The 17,085-nt window shown below is 45.2% G+C and overlaps 1 protein-coding gene across 1 annotated transcript in view; it reads left to right on the top strand.

Moving 5' to 3' along the window:
* Window positions 1-17,085, top strand: part of FLT1 (fms related receptor tyrosine kinase 1) — a 173,939-nt gene that overhangs the window by 115,665 nt on the left and 41,189 nt on the right. The window contains exon 15 of the mRNA XM_011233822.3: window positions 7,553-7,684. Coding sequence (XP_011232124.2) covers window positions 7,553-7,684 — 132 coding nt within the window. The remainder of the gene's footprint in view (window positions 1-7,552; window positions 7,685-17,085) is intronic.

The raw sequence follows: 17,085 nt of genomic DNA, 5'->3' as shown, positions 1-17,085 counted from the left end.
TGGAATGAAACATGAGAAACTATGGACTATGAGAAGCAAACTGAAGACTTCAGAGGGGAGGGGGGTGGGGGAATGGGATAGACTGGTGATGGGTAGTAAGGAGGGCACGTATTGCATGGTGCACTGGGTGTTATACGCAACTAATGAAGCATCGAACTTTGCATCGGAATCCGGGGATGTACTGTACGGTGACTAACATAATATAATAATAAAATTAAAAAAATAAAAAATAAAAAAAATTAAAAAAAAGAAATCATAAGCTTCAACATGAAAAATCCAGATTTCTGTCGATGGAACTAGAGAGTATTATGCTAAGCAAAATAAGTCAATCAGAGAAAGACAATTATCATATGATCTCACTCACATGTGGAATTTAAGAAACAAAACAGAGGATCAAAGGGGAAGAGAGGAAAAAATAAAACAGGACGAAATCAGAGAGGGAGACAAACCATAAAAGACTCTTAATCATAGGGAACAAACTGAGGGTTGCTGGAGGGGAAGGAGGTGGGGGATGGGGTAACTGGGGGATGGGCATTAAGGAGGGCACGTGATATAATGAGCACCGGGTGTTACATGCAACTGATGAATCACTGACCTCTACCTCTGAAACTAATAATACACGTTATATGTTAAATAATTGAATTTAAATTTAAAAAAAACCTCAGAAGACAGGGCACCTGGGTGGCTCAGTCGGTTAAGCATCCGACTCTTGATCTCAGCTCAGGTCTCGATCTCAAGGTAATGAGTTCAAGCCGTGAGTTGGGCTCCATGCTGGACATGAAGCCTACATTAAAAAACAACAACAATAAAAAAAAACAAAAACAACAACAACAAAAACCCTCAGAAGACAACACTGGACTCAAATTCCCAAATTCCAGTTGGTTGGAGCTAAGTTAATGCTTCCACCTTCAGATGGGAGACAGGCTTTCTGCACTCCAGAGACACAGCCCCCCTCCCATGATCTCATCCCCAACTCATTTATATTATGTGCCTGGCCCCTGAAGACATCCACGCTTGAAAATCTTGCTCTGTGCCCTGTTGGTCCAATCTGATACAACTTCTTTCAGTAAAGGGAAATAAATCATGTTTTGACAGGAATTGTTATGTTTTTAGTGGTTGAAAATTACTTAGGGGCTCCCTCTAGAAGCAAGCAGGCAGACCTGCAATTAAATGATCTCATCTCAACAACACAGGTTGTTGTAGCATCAGGTTTCTAAGTGAGTTCTATGTGTTCTAATGATAAGCACCAAAAGGGAAACAAAATTCATCTAGGGTGACCCTTCAAAGAACCCAATACCATTTCACATAACAACAAAATTGTAACATATCTAGGAGTAAATATAACTGAAAAGATATTTAAAGAGAAAAATAAAAAAACTATCAAATGACATAAAATAATACCAAAATGACTAAAAGATATTTGATATTCTTGGATGGCAATATTTTTTTAAAAGATTTTATTTATTTATTTTTATTTGAGAGAGCGAGTGTGCGAGTGAGTGGGCGAGAGGCAAAGGGAGAGGGAGAGAGAGAAATTCAAGCAGACTCTGTACTTAGTGCGGAACCCAACACAGGGCTCGATCTCACGACCCTGAGATTGTGACCTGAGACAAAATCAAGAATCAGCTGCTTAACTGACTGAGCTACCCAGGTGGCTCGGGGAATAATTATTAGTGGAACCATTTTGGAGCCATTTTTGCAGGTCGGAAATATTAACAATTTCATTTGTTTCAACCTAAAAGTAAATATGAAAATTTCCCCCAAATTAGTGCATAATTTGATGACCTTCCCAGCAACATCCCAACAAGTGCTTCTCACAGAATTTGACAAGCTAAACCTGAAATCCGTATTGACCTATAAAGGGCCAAGACAATTTTGAAGAAGGGGTCATACCACAGCAAGTACCAAGGTGCATTATCAAGCAGTCATAACTTGTGTGGGATAAATGGGTCATTGTGAACAAATAGGGAACCTAAAAACAGAACCACAAATATATGGGAACTTAGTATCTGACAGAACTGACAGCATAAGTCAGTGGGAGAAGAACAGGTTATTCAGTAAACGATGCTGGAATAAGTGGTAATTTATAGAGTAAAAATTAGATTTTTAACTCACATCACACACCCTTCCCTAAAAGAAAATCCAGATGGATTAAAGACCTAAATGAAAAAAGGCAAATCTCTAAATAAATCTTTTTAAAAGATTTTTTTTAGAAGAAAGTATATAATCAGAGTAGAAAACCATCTTTTTTTTTTAAGATTTTATTTATTTATTTGAGAGAGAGAGAGAGAGCAGGAGCAGCGGGAAGGGGCAAAGGGAGAGGGAGAAGCAGACTCCCTGTTGAGCAGGGAGCCTGACAGGGGACTCGATCCCAGGACCCTGGGATCATGACCTGAACCAAAGGCAGACACTTAACAAAATAACCACCCAGGTGCCCTGGAAACTATCTTTTCAAAACAAGCAACGGGGGCACCTAGGTGACTCAGTTAAGCAGCTGGTGTGATTTCGGCTCTGGTCATGATCTCAGGGTCCTAGGATCGAGCCCCACATGGGACTCCACACTCGGCTGCAGTGTGCTGGAGGTTTCTCTCTCTGCCTCTGCCCCTTCCCCTGCTATCTCTTGTGCTCTCGCTCTCTCAACTAAATAAATAAATCTTAAAAAAAAAACAACAAAAAGCACAAAGGATAATGGAAAACATTAATAAATTTGACTACATTAGAATTTTTAAAGCGTTTGTATTGAAAATTCACAATAAACAAAGTCATAGTGTGGGGAGGACTTGCAACGTATTTAACCAACAAAGGATCAGCATCCAAAGCATATAGAGAATCCCAGAATCACTGATGGAAAGACAAACGGGCTAATAGAAAAATGGGCAGAGAACATGAAGAGGTAACTCACAGGGAAAGAAGCCCGCATGGCCAACAACAATGAAAAAAGATGTTCCACCTTACTAGTAATCGGAGAAAGTAAGCTAAACCCACGGTGAGATGCCATCTTAAGGCCCATCATTTTGCCATCAATTACAACATCTGGTAGCACCAGGTATTGGGAAGTATATGGGGGAAGGGGACTGTTTACTCAGTGCTGGTGAAAGTATAAATCAGTATATTTTGGAAGACAATTTGTTCAATCCTTCGTAGAGTTGAAATCGGTACACTGTATAAGTCAGCACAAGGTATGCGTAGTGTGCGTAACTGCGGACACATAGCTGTGTCAGATACACACTGCAGCCTTCTCTGCGACAGTAAAAGAGTGAAAACTATCTTATAGAGAAGTGGATTTTTTTACACAATGAGTTTTTTTAACATGAGTTGAAAATGAACTCCATCTACATGTATCAACAAGGATAAATATTAAAATATCACTGAATAGGAAAAGTTGAAAAAAGATATATGCTGCATGGCACCATTTAATTAGAATTTTTAAAGCCACAAAACATATATATATATATATATATATATATATATATATTCTATAGAGGAACATATCAATGTAGCAAAAGCACAAAAACGTGCATGAGAAGGAGACGCACCAACTTCAGGACAGTGATACCTCTAGACAGAGAAGAAGGAAGGACATAAAGTATCTACACATTTTATTCATATAAAAGGGGGGGTGTCTAGAGCAAACACGGCCAGACGTTGACATCTGATTACCTTCGTGGTGGGTACATGGGTTCTATTTCTCCTGCACTTTTAAATGTTTGAAATGAATCACAATGAAAAAGCTAAAACTAAGAAGAGAGCCCTTTGGGGGCGCCTGCGTGGCACAGCGGTTAAGCGTCTGCCTTTGGCTCAGGGCATGACCCCGGCATTATGGGATCGAGCCCCACATCAGGCTCATCCGCTATGAGACTGCTTCTTCCTCTCCCACTCCCCCTGCTTGTGTTCCCTCTCTCGCTGGCTGTCTCTCTCTCTCTGTCTAATAAATAAATAAAATCTTTAAAAAAAAAAAAAAAAAGAGAGCCCTTTGTAGAAGATGAGCTCCTCAGCAGAACAGCACCTGTATCACAGGGAGCAGGTCATGTAAAGTGAGTAGCAACAAGCTAAGGCATTAAAAAGAAACAAGGGCACACAACTATGAGTAAGTATGGACAGATCTGAGGTCTGGAGTGAATAATAATGATAGTAACTGCCCACTGTCTGGCAGAAGGGAAATAGTGAGAGCAGACACTGAGCAAGTGCCCAATGAGGATCCTGAGTGTCCTCCTGGTGGTGACCCATCAATCTCTGTGCCACTGGTCACAGTGTAGTGTGACGGCAAGTCGGGAAGAAGAGTGTTGCTGGTTGGCTCGGGAAAACCTCTCCCCCCCCCCCCCGTCTCCTCGTCCATGTGGCGGAAAGAGGAAACCGAGCCAGGTGACGTTAAGCTCATGGCATCCTTGGCATGATCTGCTCACCTTCACAACTACACCCCTGACTCCTCGGGTGAAATCCAAGGCCTTGGGCTTTATTTGTTCATTGTGTCAGCCTTAAACCGGGATTTGAGTGAGAGGAAGTTGGTTGAGGGTCAAGTCTGCTGCAATGAAGATGATGGTGGGTAGCAGGATAGCCGCTACTATGAACGTTCATTGCCCTTGACCACCCGCCCTCCAGCCATGCTTTTACTTTCTGCGATTGCCATGTATGCCATATCTTGAGCTTTCCAGAGCTTTTGTTGAAATTATCTCAGTTGATCCTCATAACAATCCCATAAAATAGGCAAAGCAGGTACTATTCTCATTTTACAGTTGGGGAAACAGACCCATAGACATTAAATGATTTAGCCAAGGTTACCGGGGAGAGTCTGTTTCCCCCCCGTTACCTGGGCTTAGAATATCAGAACCACCTTGCACTCAGCTCTGTCCGTCCCTGCATCCAATAGGGCAGCAATTCCTGTAGGCTGTTTCCACAGAGTATCCATTTGCGTTTCTTCCTCTCTACTTCCTTTCCCGCCATCAGATTTGGATCCTCAGCATTCCTTGCCTGAATTACAGCTGGTGAGCTGGACTTCCAGATGCCACTTTTGCCTCATTCCAGTCCACCCCGCATGCTCATAGACTAAACTTCCTTAAACATTGCTTTTGTTACGTCATTTCCCTGCTCAAAAATTTTTGTGAGCCCCTCTTTCCTTCTACACTGAATGGAAACTCTCGGCCAGGATTTCAAACCTCTTCTTAATCTGAACTCACCTTTTCCAGTCAACCCTGCAAAATGGGTGCTTTGAAAATAAAAATGGCTGACAAGTTATCCATCAAATTAGCAAGGTTTGTGTTTTGAACTTTTTAGATGACCCTGCTCAGTACTGACGAGAGAGTCATAAACTAGTCTCTTAGCCTGGCTGGCAGACCCGCGTATGGGTATAATATTTTTGGAAGGCAATGTGGTTGTAAGAATCAAGAGCTTTTGCCCTAATCAATCTGCTTCTGAAAATCTATCCTAGGCAACTAATCTGAAATACAGAAAAACCCTTATGCCTAAAGATGTTCATTATACTGTTGTTATGGTTATGAGCAATTAGATATAACCTTCCGGTGGCTTTCTTTGGTGCTTAGAATAAAACCCTGAATCCTTACCGTGGCCTATGGATATACATGATTGAGCCCAGCCAACTCCCCTCTCTCCTGTTTGCTAACTAAATCTGCAGTGGTCTTCACACACTGTCCCTTAAAAAAGCCCATTCCTGCCCCAGGGACTTTATAGTTGCCATTCCCTAACCTTTCAAGTCTTCAAATAGTTCATGCTTCCCTATCTTTCAGGTCTCCACTCAGATGTTGCCTCTTCAAAGAGCCTTATTTAAGCACTCTCCATGACTCATGGTCCTCTGAACCTGGTTTAGTTTCTTCACAGACTTTGTTCCTTGAAACTACTTATTTGTAATTCTCCAAAACGAGAATGTAAGCCCTTTGTAGGCAAGGATTCATTTGTCTTGCTTAGTATTACATCACCAGATTTAGAATAGTGGCTAGTACATGGTAGGAGCTCAAAAATATCATATGAATGGGGGCGCCTGGGTAGTGCAGTCGTTAAGCATCTGCCTTCGGCTCAGGGCGTGATCCCGGCGTTCCGGGATCGAGTCCCACATCGGGCTCCTCCGCTGGGATCCTGCTTCTTCCTCTCCCACTCCCCCTGCTGTGTTCCCTCTCTCGCTGGCTGTCTCTCTGTCACATAAATTAAAAAAATATATATATCGTATGAATGAACAAATTGTGTTAAAAAGTCCACTTTAAAAAGAATAAAGGGAAAATATCTGGGAGGAAAAACTGTAGGTTTATTTTACATTTTCTTTATACTTTCCAATATTTCTCAAATTTTCTCTATTGAGGGTCTTGGATAATCAGGGGGAATACAAACTATTTTAACAAAATATAGCCTATAGTCTGGCCAGGCCCTATTTTATCACTATTCTGGAACAAGCATTCAATGCACATTCACATCAGTGGCATGGTTGTTCTCTTGCCTGCCCTGCACCTCTGATAATCCTTGAAACCTCCACTCAAGGCCCACCTCCTCCATGATGCCTTCCTGAGTTTCCCTATACTTACGGATGTCCCTCCTACCCCAGGCTTTGCACTTAATTGGGTATGCTGTACTACATTTATTCACTCTCATTCATGAAACACTTTCAGTTTGCTGGCGTGTGTGTGTGAGAGAGAGAGAATATGTATATATGTGTGTTTGGTAGGAGCTCATTTTCCCTCCTTGGCAGATATCATGTCTTAGGCTTCCTTCTCCCCCAAAGCCTTTAACATAGACTATTAGCAGACTAAGTACTCAGTAAATATTTGGTGGTAGTCCTTGGTGTTGGGGCTACTGGGTCTTCAAGCTGGGCTCTGAAAATTCATGGTGCTCCTGCCATTACGTGATGCTCGGTAATAACACTTCAGCTGGGATTTACTGAGCACTTAACTATATCTGTGTCCTACGCTGGCCATTCAGGTCCCCATGAACCTGATAGGAATTGCTTGCATTTTCATCTTAAGGTTGAAGAAACTGAAACACAGGAAGGTTAAGTAGCTTGCCTAGAGTGACAAAGCTCCAAGTGCCAAGCCCTGGACTAAAACACAGCCCCAGCTCTTCACCTCTCCACCCAGCGAAGCAGGACTTCCTTCCAGGAACACACACGTGTTTCAGTCCAGCTGCGTGGTCTTGGTCAAGTTGCTTAACCTCGCCAGATCCATTTCCATGTTTGTAAATCGGAGACCCTAAGACCTTGCAGGGCGACTGTCGGTGCCTTGTGTACTGCTAGCACACGGCGGGCAGGGAGTCAACGTAAGTGTTATTAGGCACGCTGTCTCCTTGACATTTGCTCCCGAAAGCCGGGTCAGCAGTCCCGTCTCATTGCTCTCCACACTGTGAACGGCCTGGGTCCCATCTGCATCTCCAGAGCTGGGGTCCGAGCTCTGCTGAGCGGTCAGAGAGAAAACAAATATGCAGCCCAGCCCAAGGTTACCTAGAGCTCGGATTTCCTCGTCTGAATGCATAATTATAGGAAGAGGCTTGGATTACAGAAGTAGCTGTTTTTGTGTGTCACCCAGTCCCACTAACGTAAACACCTCTCACCCCGCAGGAATTATTTTAGGACCAGGAAGCAGCACGCTGTTTATTGAAAGAGTCACAGAAGAGGATGAAGGTGTCTATCACTGCAAAGCCACCAACCAGAAGGGGTCCGTGGAAAGTTCTGCATACCTCACTGTTCAAGGTAAACAGCTGCTCCAGAAAGCAACAAGAAACAGATCAGACGTCTATTTCCCTGTTTAACTTTCCACCTCCCGGTCTCCCGCTGCCTCCAGGCTGTTCCTTTCTCTCGCCTCCTTGCCCTTCCCCCTGGGGCTCTGGGAAGCGACCTTCTGGGGGGCCCTGGCGAGGCCCCAAGGGAAGACACTGGTGAGCCACCCCCCCACCAGAGCCGCCATCTGAACCCCATCTCTGCAGGGAAGTAGTTCCTGGAAGAGAGGCATGCCACTGACCCGCAGAGAATGACCGCAGTGACCACGCTTTTGACAAAGAAATCCAAGAAGGCAGAGGGGTGTAGCGAGAGGGAAACACCCACACATTGGAAACTCGTTCGTTCTTTTTCCTTTTCCAATTCCCACGAGTTAGACATATGCCGCTCTCCTGAATGTTTTCACAAGCTGGGATTTATTTTTTTTTTTTTTTAAACACGGAGCAAGCTGCAAAATATTATCAGGGAGAAGCCACACATAAAAAACAGACCACATTTGCGAAAACTATTCCAAGTGCTTCCTCTTTATAGACCTCAGACAGTTTGTGAAGCAACAGATCCAAAGCGGCCTAACGCTAGCCAGGGCTGTGGCCATGTGGCTCCCATTTGGAAAGTAGCTCAGACCTCAATTTCAGTCCTCTGATGCCAGGAATCATCCAAAACATAACATTTACAGCATCATAAAATATCCAATTGGCACCTCTTGAGATGTAAATATCTATGGCACATTGAGGTTTTACATGAAAAGCCACAATTTGTTCGGTAGCCTGTTCCAAGGGTTCCCCAAGGAGCCCGACGGAACGCGCAAGTATTCCTGGCCGGCAAATGACATACACATCGGTTCTTCCGCTCTGGAAACGCGTGCTGCTGAAGGGGTCTGACTCTGAGAAGCCAGACTCCTTGAAAACAGCATCATCCCCATTCTTTTCCGAGGAGATGATTTTAGAGCGCTTCCTGAAAAATCTAAAAACCATGCTTGCACAAACGTATACTTTCGGAAAAAGTCGAGGGTAGCATTCCCCCAATACTTATAGTGATGGTCTCCTGTTTCTCTCCCAAACAGTCCTTGTCTCAAAGGATTCTTTCAACCGGTCTGCTCACACATGGACAAGACAATTAGCCATAGAGAAGGCAATTAGGTGTGCATCTCTCTTTAACACCTCCTTCTTCAAAGGATGGTTCATTTACCTATTAACAAGGACTCCAGATGTGGCCCTCAGGGAGTCCCTCTATTAGGCCAGAGAGGTTGCAGATCTGAGAGAAGGGCATTTTCCCCTTCAGTCCTCAGTCCAGAAGGCATTTTCCCCCATGTCCGGACAACAACCCCAAAAGACACACAGAGCAGTTAGGAACCCCCAGACAGGAATGAGAGGACTGATCTAAACCCTACAACCAGGTAATAGCTGTTGTGCAAGAGACCTGGGCTCTTCAGACCCACTCCAGCGCCCTCACACCTGCCTTCCTTGCGGTCCGTCCCCACCATCCCCACTCTTCTCTACCAGGGAATAGAGGGCCGTGTCTGACCCAGTGGCTAGGTAGCCAGTGGCTTGGGAGAAGCCCTTGCCTGAAGCTGGGATATTTCTGCAAGTTCATAGCGCTCCACAAAGACTTTACTTCCTTTCCTTTCACCTTTTCTGCCAGGCTGATCTGGGGTCCCCAGAAGTCACCTCACTTTATGGTGTCTGTGAGTTTCTTCTGCCCACAGTCATGACCACCACCCTTCTATTTGCTGAAAGTCTACCCTCCAGGAGTAATCTGTCCTGCTGTGATGTGTTTGCTGTCCACGGGCAGAGCAGCGGCCCTGGGGAGACCCAGGCTGGGCTGCAGCCAGCACGCTGGCCCTCAGAGAGCCTGACTCACCGTAACCCTCCTTGGCCGCTAGGGCCTGTTCAGCAGTGGCCTCCAGGTTGAACAGCTGACTCTGATGTTCGTTCTCTTCTCTGCCCTCCCACACCATGCTTCTTGGATCATTAGTCAGTACTTATTTTATTCTGCTTTTTATTATTACTTAGGGATTGATATGGCTCTCTTCCCGACTGAACTGCAAACGTTATGAGAGAGAACTGTGTCTGACCTCTTTGTATCCCCAAGCTGTGCCCCCCACTTAGCAGGAGACCATTTACTTAGTACCTTTCCATACAGACATTGCTAGACAACTGGCATACCTAATCCCATGAACTTCATAAGAATCCAAAGAAGTAACTAGTATTATCTTCAGTCAACAGATGGAAAAACGGACACTCCAGAAAGGTTAAATTATTTGCCCAAAGTCATACAACGTAGTCAGCGGGAAGGCTGGCTGCAGTCCATGTCCTGCAACCTGCGGAGGGCCCACCCTTCCTCCATTCGTCCCAATCCCGGAAGTGGCGTAGGAACTTGTCCTTGAGGCCTTAACATAAAATTGAGCTCGTACACTTTTTCAGTTATCCTGTCTTTTGGTTTTCTCTCTGCCTGGTTCTAATTTCCTACAGTGATTCCTTTTCCCACTAAATGCTTTTCTGAAGTCAGACAGTTGTTAAGAATATGGCTGCCATGATCATTTCTACACGTTTCCATCAGCTCGTGTCATTTGCTGATGAAAGGGAAGATCATTCTCACTTGAGTTGCCCATGTCAGCTACCATAACGGACATCCTGACCCTGTCATCTCCTGACATCCTCTCTCAGACTCCCAAACAGCCCACGTACTTCTCTCTCCTCCAATCCTCTTCCAATTCTAAAGTGATCTTTTTAAGTGACTCATTTTATGACATGTTACTTCCCTGCTTCAAATTTGCAGTGGTTTGGGATCACCTCTTATCCTCATCCAGTCACGCAAGGTCCTCCCTGGGCTCTTTCTGCAGCCCGGTGGCTCATCCCTCCCTTCACCCCTGAGCTCCCCAGTGCAACTGCCCATGACTCCCTGAACGCACGCTCCCTCCTCATCTTCTGCCTGCGCACAGCGCCTTCCTTTGGTCTCCACAGCGTTCCTTCCTCCCACCTCATTCTCCCAGAGTACTTGACATGAACTTTTAACGCAATGCTTACCACAGCTTACTATTCACTCCTCTCTCCCTGAGCGTTTGATAAATGTTTGCTGGATTGATCTACTTAGAAAACCACGACATAATGTCTGAAAAAAGACACGCATTGATAGATTTTTTAGGGCAATAGAGATAAGCCAAATTCAATTAGTTATTAACTCAACAACTTAGTTATGAGTCCGGGACTGTGCAGCACGTGGAAGTGTAAGCCATGATCCCTAACCTCAGTGTGCTTTCAGAACCTGGCTGGAAGCAGATTAAGGTGCGCATGAAACAATTGGATCCAGATCAATAAGAATTTTGAGCTTCTCAGGGCCCCTGGGTGGCTTAGTCGGTTGAGCGTCCGACTCTTGGTTTTGGCTCAGATACTGATCTCTTGGGTCATGGGATTGAGCCCCATGTTGGGCTCCATGCTCAGAAGGAGTCTGCTTGGTTATTCTCTCCCTCTGCCCCTTTCTGCGCCCCCCCCCGCAATAATGAACAAATCTTAAAAAATAAGAATTTTGAGCTCCTCCTAAGGGTGAAGTAGAAACACTAGTTTGTATCAAGCAGACCACACCGTGCTGCTAATAATAGCTCAAGGAGTTCGGAGAGACAAGAAGGGCTGTGGGGAGTGAGCTGAGGTCTAAAGGAAGCCGCAGAGGACGTTGGGTTGGCAAGGCCAACGGGGCAGTGAGCTATTAGACGACTGCGAGCCTTCTATGCTGATATCTCCCTTGGCAACAACAAAGTCAAGGTGATTTTAAATATTTCCTCTTGTCTAGCCCACTGGGTTCTCTGAGGAACGGGTACTGTTGATTCATGACCTCTTCTCCCTCACGTGGCATGAATCTCCCACAGCACTCGGGGAAAGGATACAGCTTGCAAGGCGGCCGCGGAAACCTCATGAATATGGCTCTTTCTTTGGACTCATCATTGCCTCAACTGTCATGCTTTTTGAGTTCTTGTGTCTGCTCTTTGTAGTTTTTCTGCCTTCTTCCTGGCTCTCTCTTGTAGTTTTTTCTCCCCCTGCTCTCGCAGTGACAGCCGTATCCAACCTCTCTGCTTAAAAATTGTGGTTAGTTGAGAAAACAGATTCCCTGATCTGCAGTCATCAAACTACCTGAAATACTGTACCCATTTATAAATAAACGGAGCCATATCCGAATAGGGTAATGATAAAGCAGCACAGGAAGTGAGGATGTTTAGTCTAAAAACTCAGGGGTGATATTATTGTTTTCCTCAAATATTTGCGAAGCTTCAGACTGAGGAGATATTTCACTCCTCCTCTGACACACTAGAAAAGATAACCAAAACCAAGGAAGGGAGATGGTGGCGAAATTTCAAGGAGGCAGGTTTTAGCTCCATACACAGTTAGGGAGAAGGAGATTTTTAAAAAAGTGGATACTATGTGGATCTTATTAGATAGAAGCACTATCTCGAAAGGAAGGACTTGGGGCTCCCTGAGTAAAAATTGGGTCCTTAGATGCTCTTCCAAACCATTCACTGCAGGACCTGGTTGGTAATTTTATCACTGAAATTAGATCCTTGCTGTCTCTCTGGCAGCTCTCACTCTGGTGGCCGTGAAACATTCCCTAGCTTTCAACTTTATTTCCCAAAAGATGCATATAGACCCTTCACGCTGACCTATCTTGTCAGGTTGAGTTTAGGAAATGAAACCAAGCAAATGAGTTGTGTCTGCAGCTATGTTTAACAGATTTAAAGAGGTTCGTGAATGAGCCAGGAAGGAAACTGTCTGCTCTTTTTATTTCCCTTGAAAAAGGATTCTTATACTCATAGATAAAACAATGTGTTATTTTTGTATCTGAAAAGGATGAGTGGACTGTGGACTCAGAATGGCTTCTTGAAATAACCACAGGTCTTGTTTGGTTTGGACGGCACAGGAGCGCACGTGGAACTCTCAAAGAGGAAGTTCTAACGTTAAAAACAACAACCCAAAACTGTTCATAACCAAAATAATTTCTGAAATTGACATAGCGCTCAATAGCCCATGGAACTCAATGGGACAGTTTCAAGGAAAGCGTGGCACATCCTCATCCCAGGACTTGAGAGAAACTGTACTTTTTTTTTTTGCAAGTAAGAAGCACAATGTATATGTAAATACCTTTTTATAACAGATTTAGGCCTTGCCATTGAAATGCTATTTCAATAGCATTTATAATTACAGAGGAGAAAATACCACATTAAACTTTCTTTTGGGGATGACTGATGGATACGAAAATCATGGAAAGCACAGAAGGACTGCCTTAGGGTCCTGCAGTCTAAATGCTAGGATTGGCATGAGAAGTGAGATTTGTAAAATTATGCCACGATAATTGCACAGTAACACATTTCAGGAAAGGACCCATAGAGCAAGAAACATACCCTGTGTTCCTTAATCAATTCTGAGAGTGAAAACTAGGAAAAGCTCAAAGTTGTCTTGGGTATGCAGCCATTCCCTTTTATCCCCCTTGGCCAGGCCAGCTTTTGGGTTTCATTTCTTTTTGATGCTCCTCGGAGCCCAGAGGACCCTCCTCGATGGCTCTTCTCTTCCTGAATCCTGCCCCAAATTCACTCCCCTGGCTCCCCTGGCACTAGGAAGGATGTGATAAACTAATTCACATGAAGATGTCGGTGATTGATGTTACTCCTCTCCTGGGTGCTGGCAGTTCAGACGGGTTCCCAAGGAGAGCCCAGCGCTGGCAATGGCGAGACGGACTTGCTCACTAATTTCACGCAGGAGGGCTGGGGGACGGGATAGGCATGCCTTCGTACTTCAAGCCTAAGCAATGACATAAAGCTGGCCTTGATCAAGAATTCAAAAAAGGGTGATGGAATTCAGTTCTACTAGCTTATGCTCACTGAACATGCGTTAGTCTACTCAACTTTTGTGACAACCCGATGGGGATTTTTTTCTACTTGCGAGGGAGAATCTGAAGCACAGAAAAACTGAGGACTTTGTTCAGGGTTACAAAGCTAGGAGTGGCCGAGCTGAGAACTGGATCCATGTGGAACATTCTGCTCTACTGCCTCTCACCTCTCAGGCAGCAGAGACCCCCTCTGAAGCCAGGTGCATCACCGCTCCTGAGCTGCATACCCTTGGGCCAATGACTTACCTTCCCGGTGCTTCACCAGCGAAATAGACGTTAATAAAGGTATACCAACCTTACAGGGTTGTAAGGATTAACACATTTAATACCTTATCTGGCGTATAATAGAAAGTTTTTAAATATTCGTTAACATTATTGTTTGTTAATGTGATAAACCATATTAACTTCAACAAAACCCTCCGTATTTTAGTTTTCCTACACTTAATCAGTGAGTCACCCAAATGGGGCTCCAAACCACGAAGTTGCGTTAGGTGAAAGGATTTAGCTTTACAGCTTTAACGAAAATGTGTTTTAGAACTGATGGCACATAATAGCAATTTTAAATATCTTTACCTAAAATCATTCTTGAAAACTTACTTCCGATTTAATCTGAATACAGTATTTCTCTGTCCTTCAGAGGGGTTCCAGACTGGTATACAGAGATTCCCAGAGAGCTTCATAAATAGTAGGAGAACCAATCTGAATATTCCAACAAGTCTTGGAGAAATTACATGATAAGGTTAACTGCATTATTGGCTGTCGGCTTTTACTTAAAATGAGGTAGCACTGCTTGACTGGCTCCTGTGGGAGGTCAAGTCTAGGTGCATCTGATTAATTGTCTTTTCATCTATATATTAATATTTATTGAGATTTCCACGGGGCCAGTGCTGGAGATGCCAAATGACCACAAAACACACCCATCTCTTGATGTCTTAAGAATTTAATGGGCAATAAACCCACAGAAAATGTTACCTCCAATTAAAATAATGATATAACCAGAGAACAACACCTAAGCCACCCTGGCAGGTATGAGGCAAATTTCTCAGGCAAAGTAGTGGCTCAGTTGTCTGTAGAAGACGATCGGTATTTGGCCAAAGTCTGAACAGTTTTAGAAAGAAGAGACAAATTGTGATATATGCAATAGGTTTGGATGAAAACCAAATTATCTTGCACTTGAAGTCCAAAAACTAATAAGGATTAAAAAAAAAAAAAAGAAAGAAAGGGAGCACTGGGGTTGGAGGGGACCTTTGAAAGAATTGCTCCCACTAGGTTCACACATTTCTCCTGTGAGCTAGGGTGCCCTTGTTACCTCCACATGTGGAAGATGGGGAAGCTGGGGCACGGGGTCCTCGGTCTAAGACATCACTGCTTGCTTCCTGCCCTTTCCTGGTGACACTTGGGCTCATCTCAAGTCAAGGCAGGTCCCAGGGCCAGAGACCCTCGTCTTTTGCTTGGGGAGTTTTCCTAATCCCCTGGGAAGAACCAGCGGCTCTATTGCAAGAGCTGAGTCTCCTGGCTCTGCGGCATGTCGGGGTTGGTGGGGAGCTGCTGCACCCCAGAGTCCAGCCCTGTGCCTAGGAGCGGCCGTCACCATCACAGAGACTCAGGGCAGGGTAGCTGACCACTGCAGTTGCAGACTCTAGACCAGGCACGTCACCTCTCAGGACTCAGTGCCTCCCCCGGGGCATATCGCCCTTCCTGTCCCAGGAGGGGTGGTCTGAAGCCTGAGAGGGTAACTGACACAGAAGGCTCTATGCAACGGGGTTAGCGGTCTGTAATAAAAGGGACAGTCACCCTAACTCTTCGGATGGGCCACATTCTTGCCACTCTCCCATATAAAAATAACCTTGCAGCATGCCCCAATACAGCTTGCACACAGGGCCTGTGAGAGAATGTCCCTGAGCGCCAGGGCTCACTCCTAGTTAGCGTCAAGCCCCACCCACGTTTCCTCTGGCCTCCTTTCCCCTGCCATGCGCAGCTGGGCCATTTCACGGACTGAGCTCATCAGCTGTCACCAGCCAGTTGAAGCTCGGTCTAGTCAGGCCAGAGTGGGGATGTTTGACCTCTGAGAAAACATCCAAGGGCTGCATAGGAAGAGACGCTGCTGACTTCAGTCGGTCTCCTCAACATAAGACTATCCTAATGGTTACTTTCCAAATAAAGCAAATGAGACAGAGATAGAGCCCAGATACGACGCGGTATCTTGTTAAATTCCTACTCTAGTTGTCAGGAAGCAGGGATAGAACACTAGAGAGGTCTTCCCCCTGTAAGAAATGTTCATCTTGGAGATGTTTCTTAACGAGTTGATTCTTTAAACGTGTAAGTGCACACAAACACATTTGGTCCCACTGAAAGGAATTTTGCCTGAGTAAGGGCTGTGGAATTACTTTGGGGGTCAACTTCCTGCCCCGTGGAATGCAGTGGGAAAGTTCCCACGATGGGAGGGGGCCTCTCCCAGGGCATTCCAGGCAGGAGGCCTCTGCAGAGTTTAATGCACACAGTGCCATGTCTCAAGATGCTGTCGGCATCTCCAGCAGCCAAAGGCCACTATGGCCTGACCAGGTCCCAATTAGATTCCACGAAACTTACTTGCACCATAAGCAGAGAAGAGTGTGTGTGTGTGTGTGTGTGTGTGTGTGTGTGTGTGTGTGTGTATACAGCAGGGCAGCATGAGACCTTTCACATGGGAGAGGAACTTGAGCTTACAATATTCCCATCGAGAGGGTACACGCTGAGAGAAAAGCTTATCATACTTCGAAACTACTTCAAGAAAGCTGTTCTCATTCTCCGGAGGTTCAGAGAACCAGCCACAAGCTCACAAAGCAGCAAATGAAGCCAGATTCATTCACTCACTCACCCAGTATGTTCAGGATGCCTACTCAGTGCCAGGCACTCTTCTAACCACCAGCGTCAGAACAGTGAGCAGGAGAACCACAGTCCTACGTTCTGCGGCTCCCCCCGAAATCTGAACCTAAACGCCTGTTCAGATGTGAATGCCAGCCTGTGAACTCCGGACCATACCTTTCATCTACCACCACGTACCAGCATCTAGAACAGAGCCTGCAACACAGGCGGTGTTCCATGTGTTTGTTGGACTAAGGCCCACAAACAGGAGTTTGATCCTGAACTCTTCGAAAGCTTCATGAAACTCTTTGGCGACAAAGCCCGTCATAACTTATCCACTCACTCACCTGGTCCAAGGAGCGGGGACATAAAGAGGAAGAGGATGTGGCCGCAGCCCCCGGCAGCTTACATTCTGGTAGAGAAACAGCAAGGGCCAAAGCACGAGGTGCAGAAGGGCTGGTCGATCTAAGAAACTACAAGAATTTTGATGCGATTGGAGCCAGTGGGAGGGTGATAGGAGATGAAGCTGAAGAGACAGGCAAGGTTGGGCGCAAAGGATCCAAAGACTTGGGTTTTTATCCTGCCGGCCACGGGGGCAGAGGTGGACTGTGATGACACTTAGACGGAGGCAAGGTTACGCTGGCTTAGAGAGGAGGAGAGCC

Source organism: Ailuropoda melanoleuca, chromosome 7, assembly GCF_002007445.2.
Source record: "Ailuropoda melanoleuca isolate Jingjing chromosome 7, ASM200744v2, whole genome shotgun sequence".
Lineage (NCBI taxonomy): Eukaryota > Metazoa > Chordata > Mammalia > Carnivora > Ursidae > Ailuropoda > Ailuropoda melanoleuca.
This window is presented reverse-complemented; position numbering and strand designations above follow the sequence as displayed.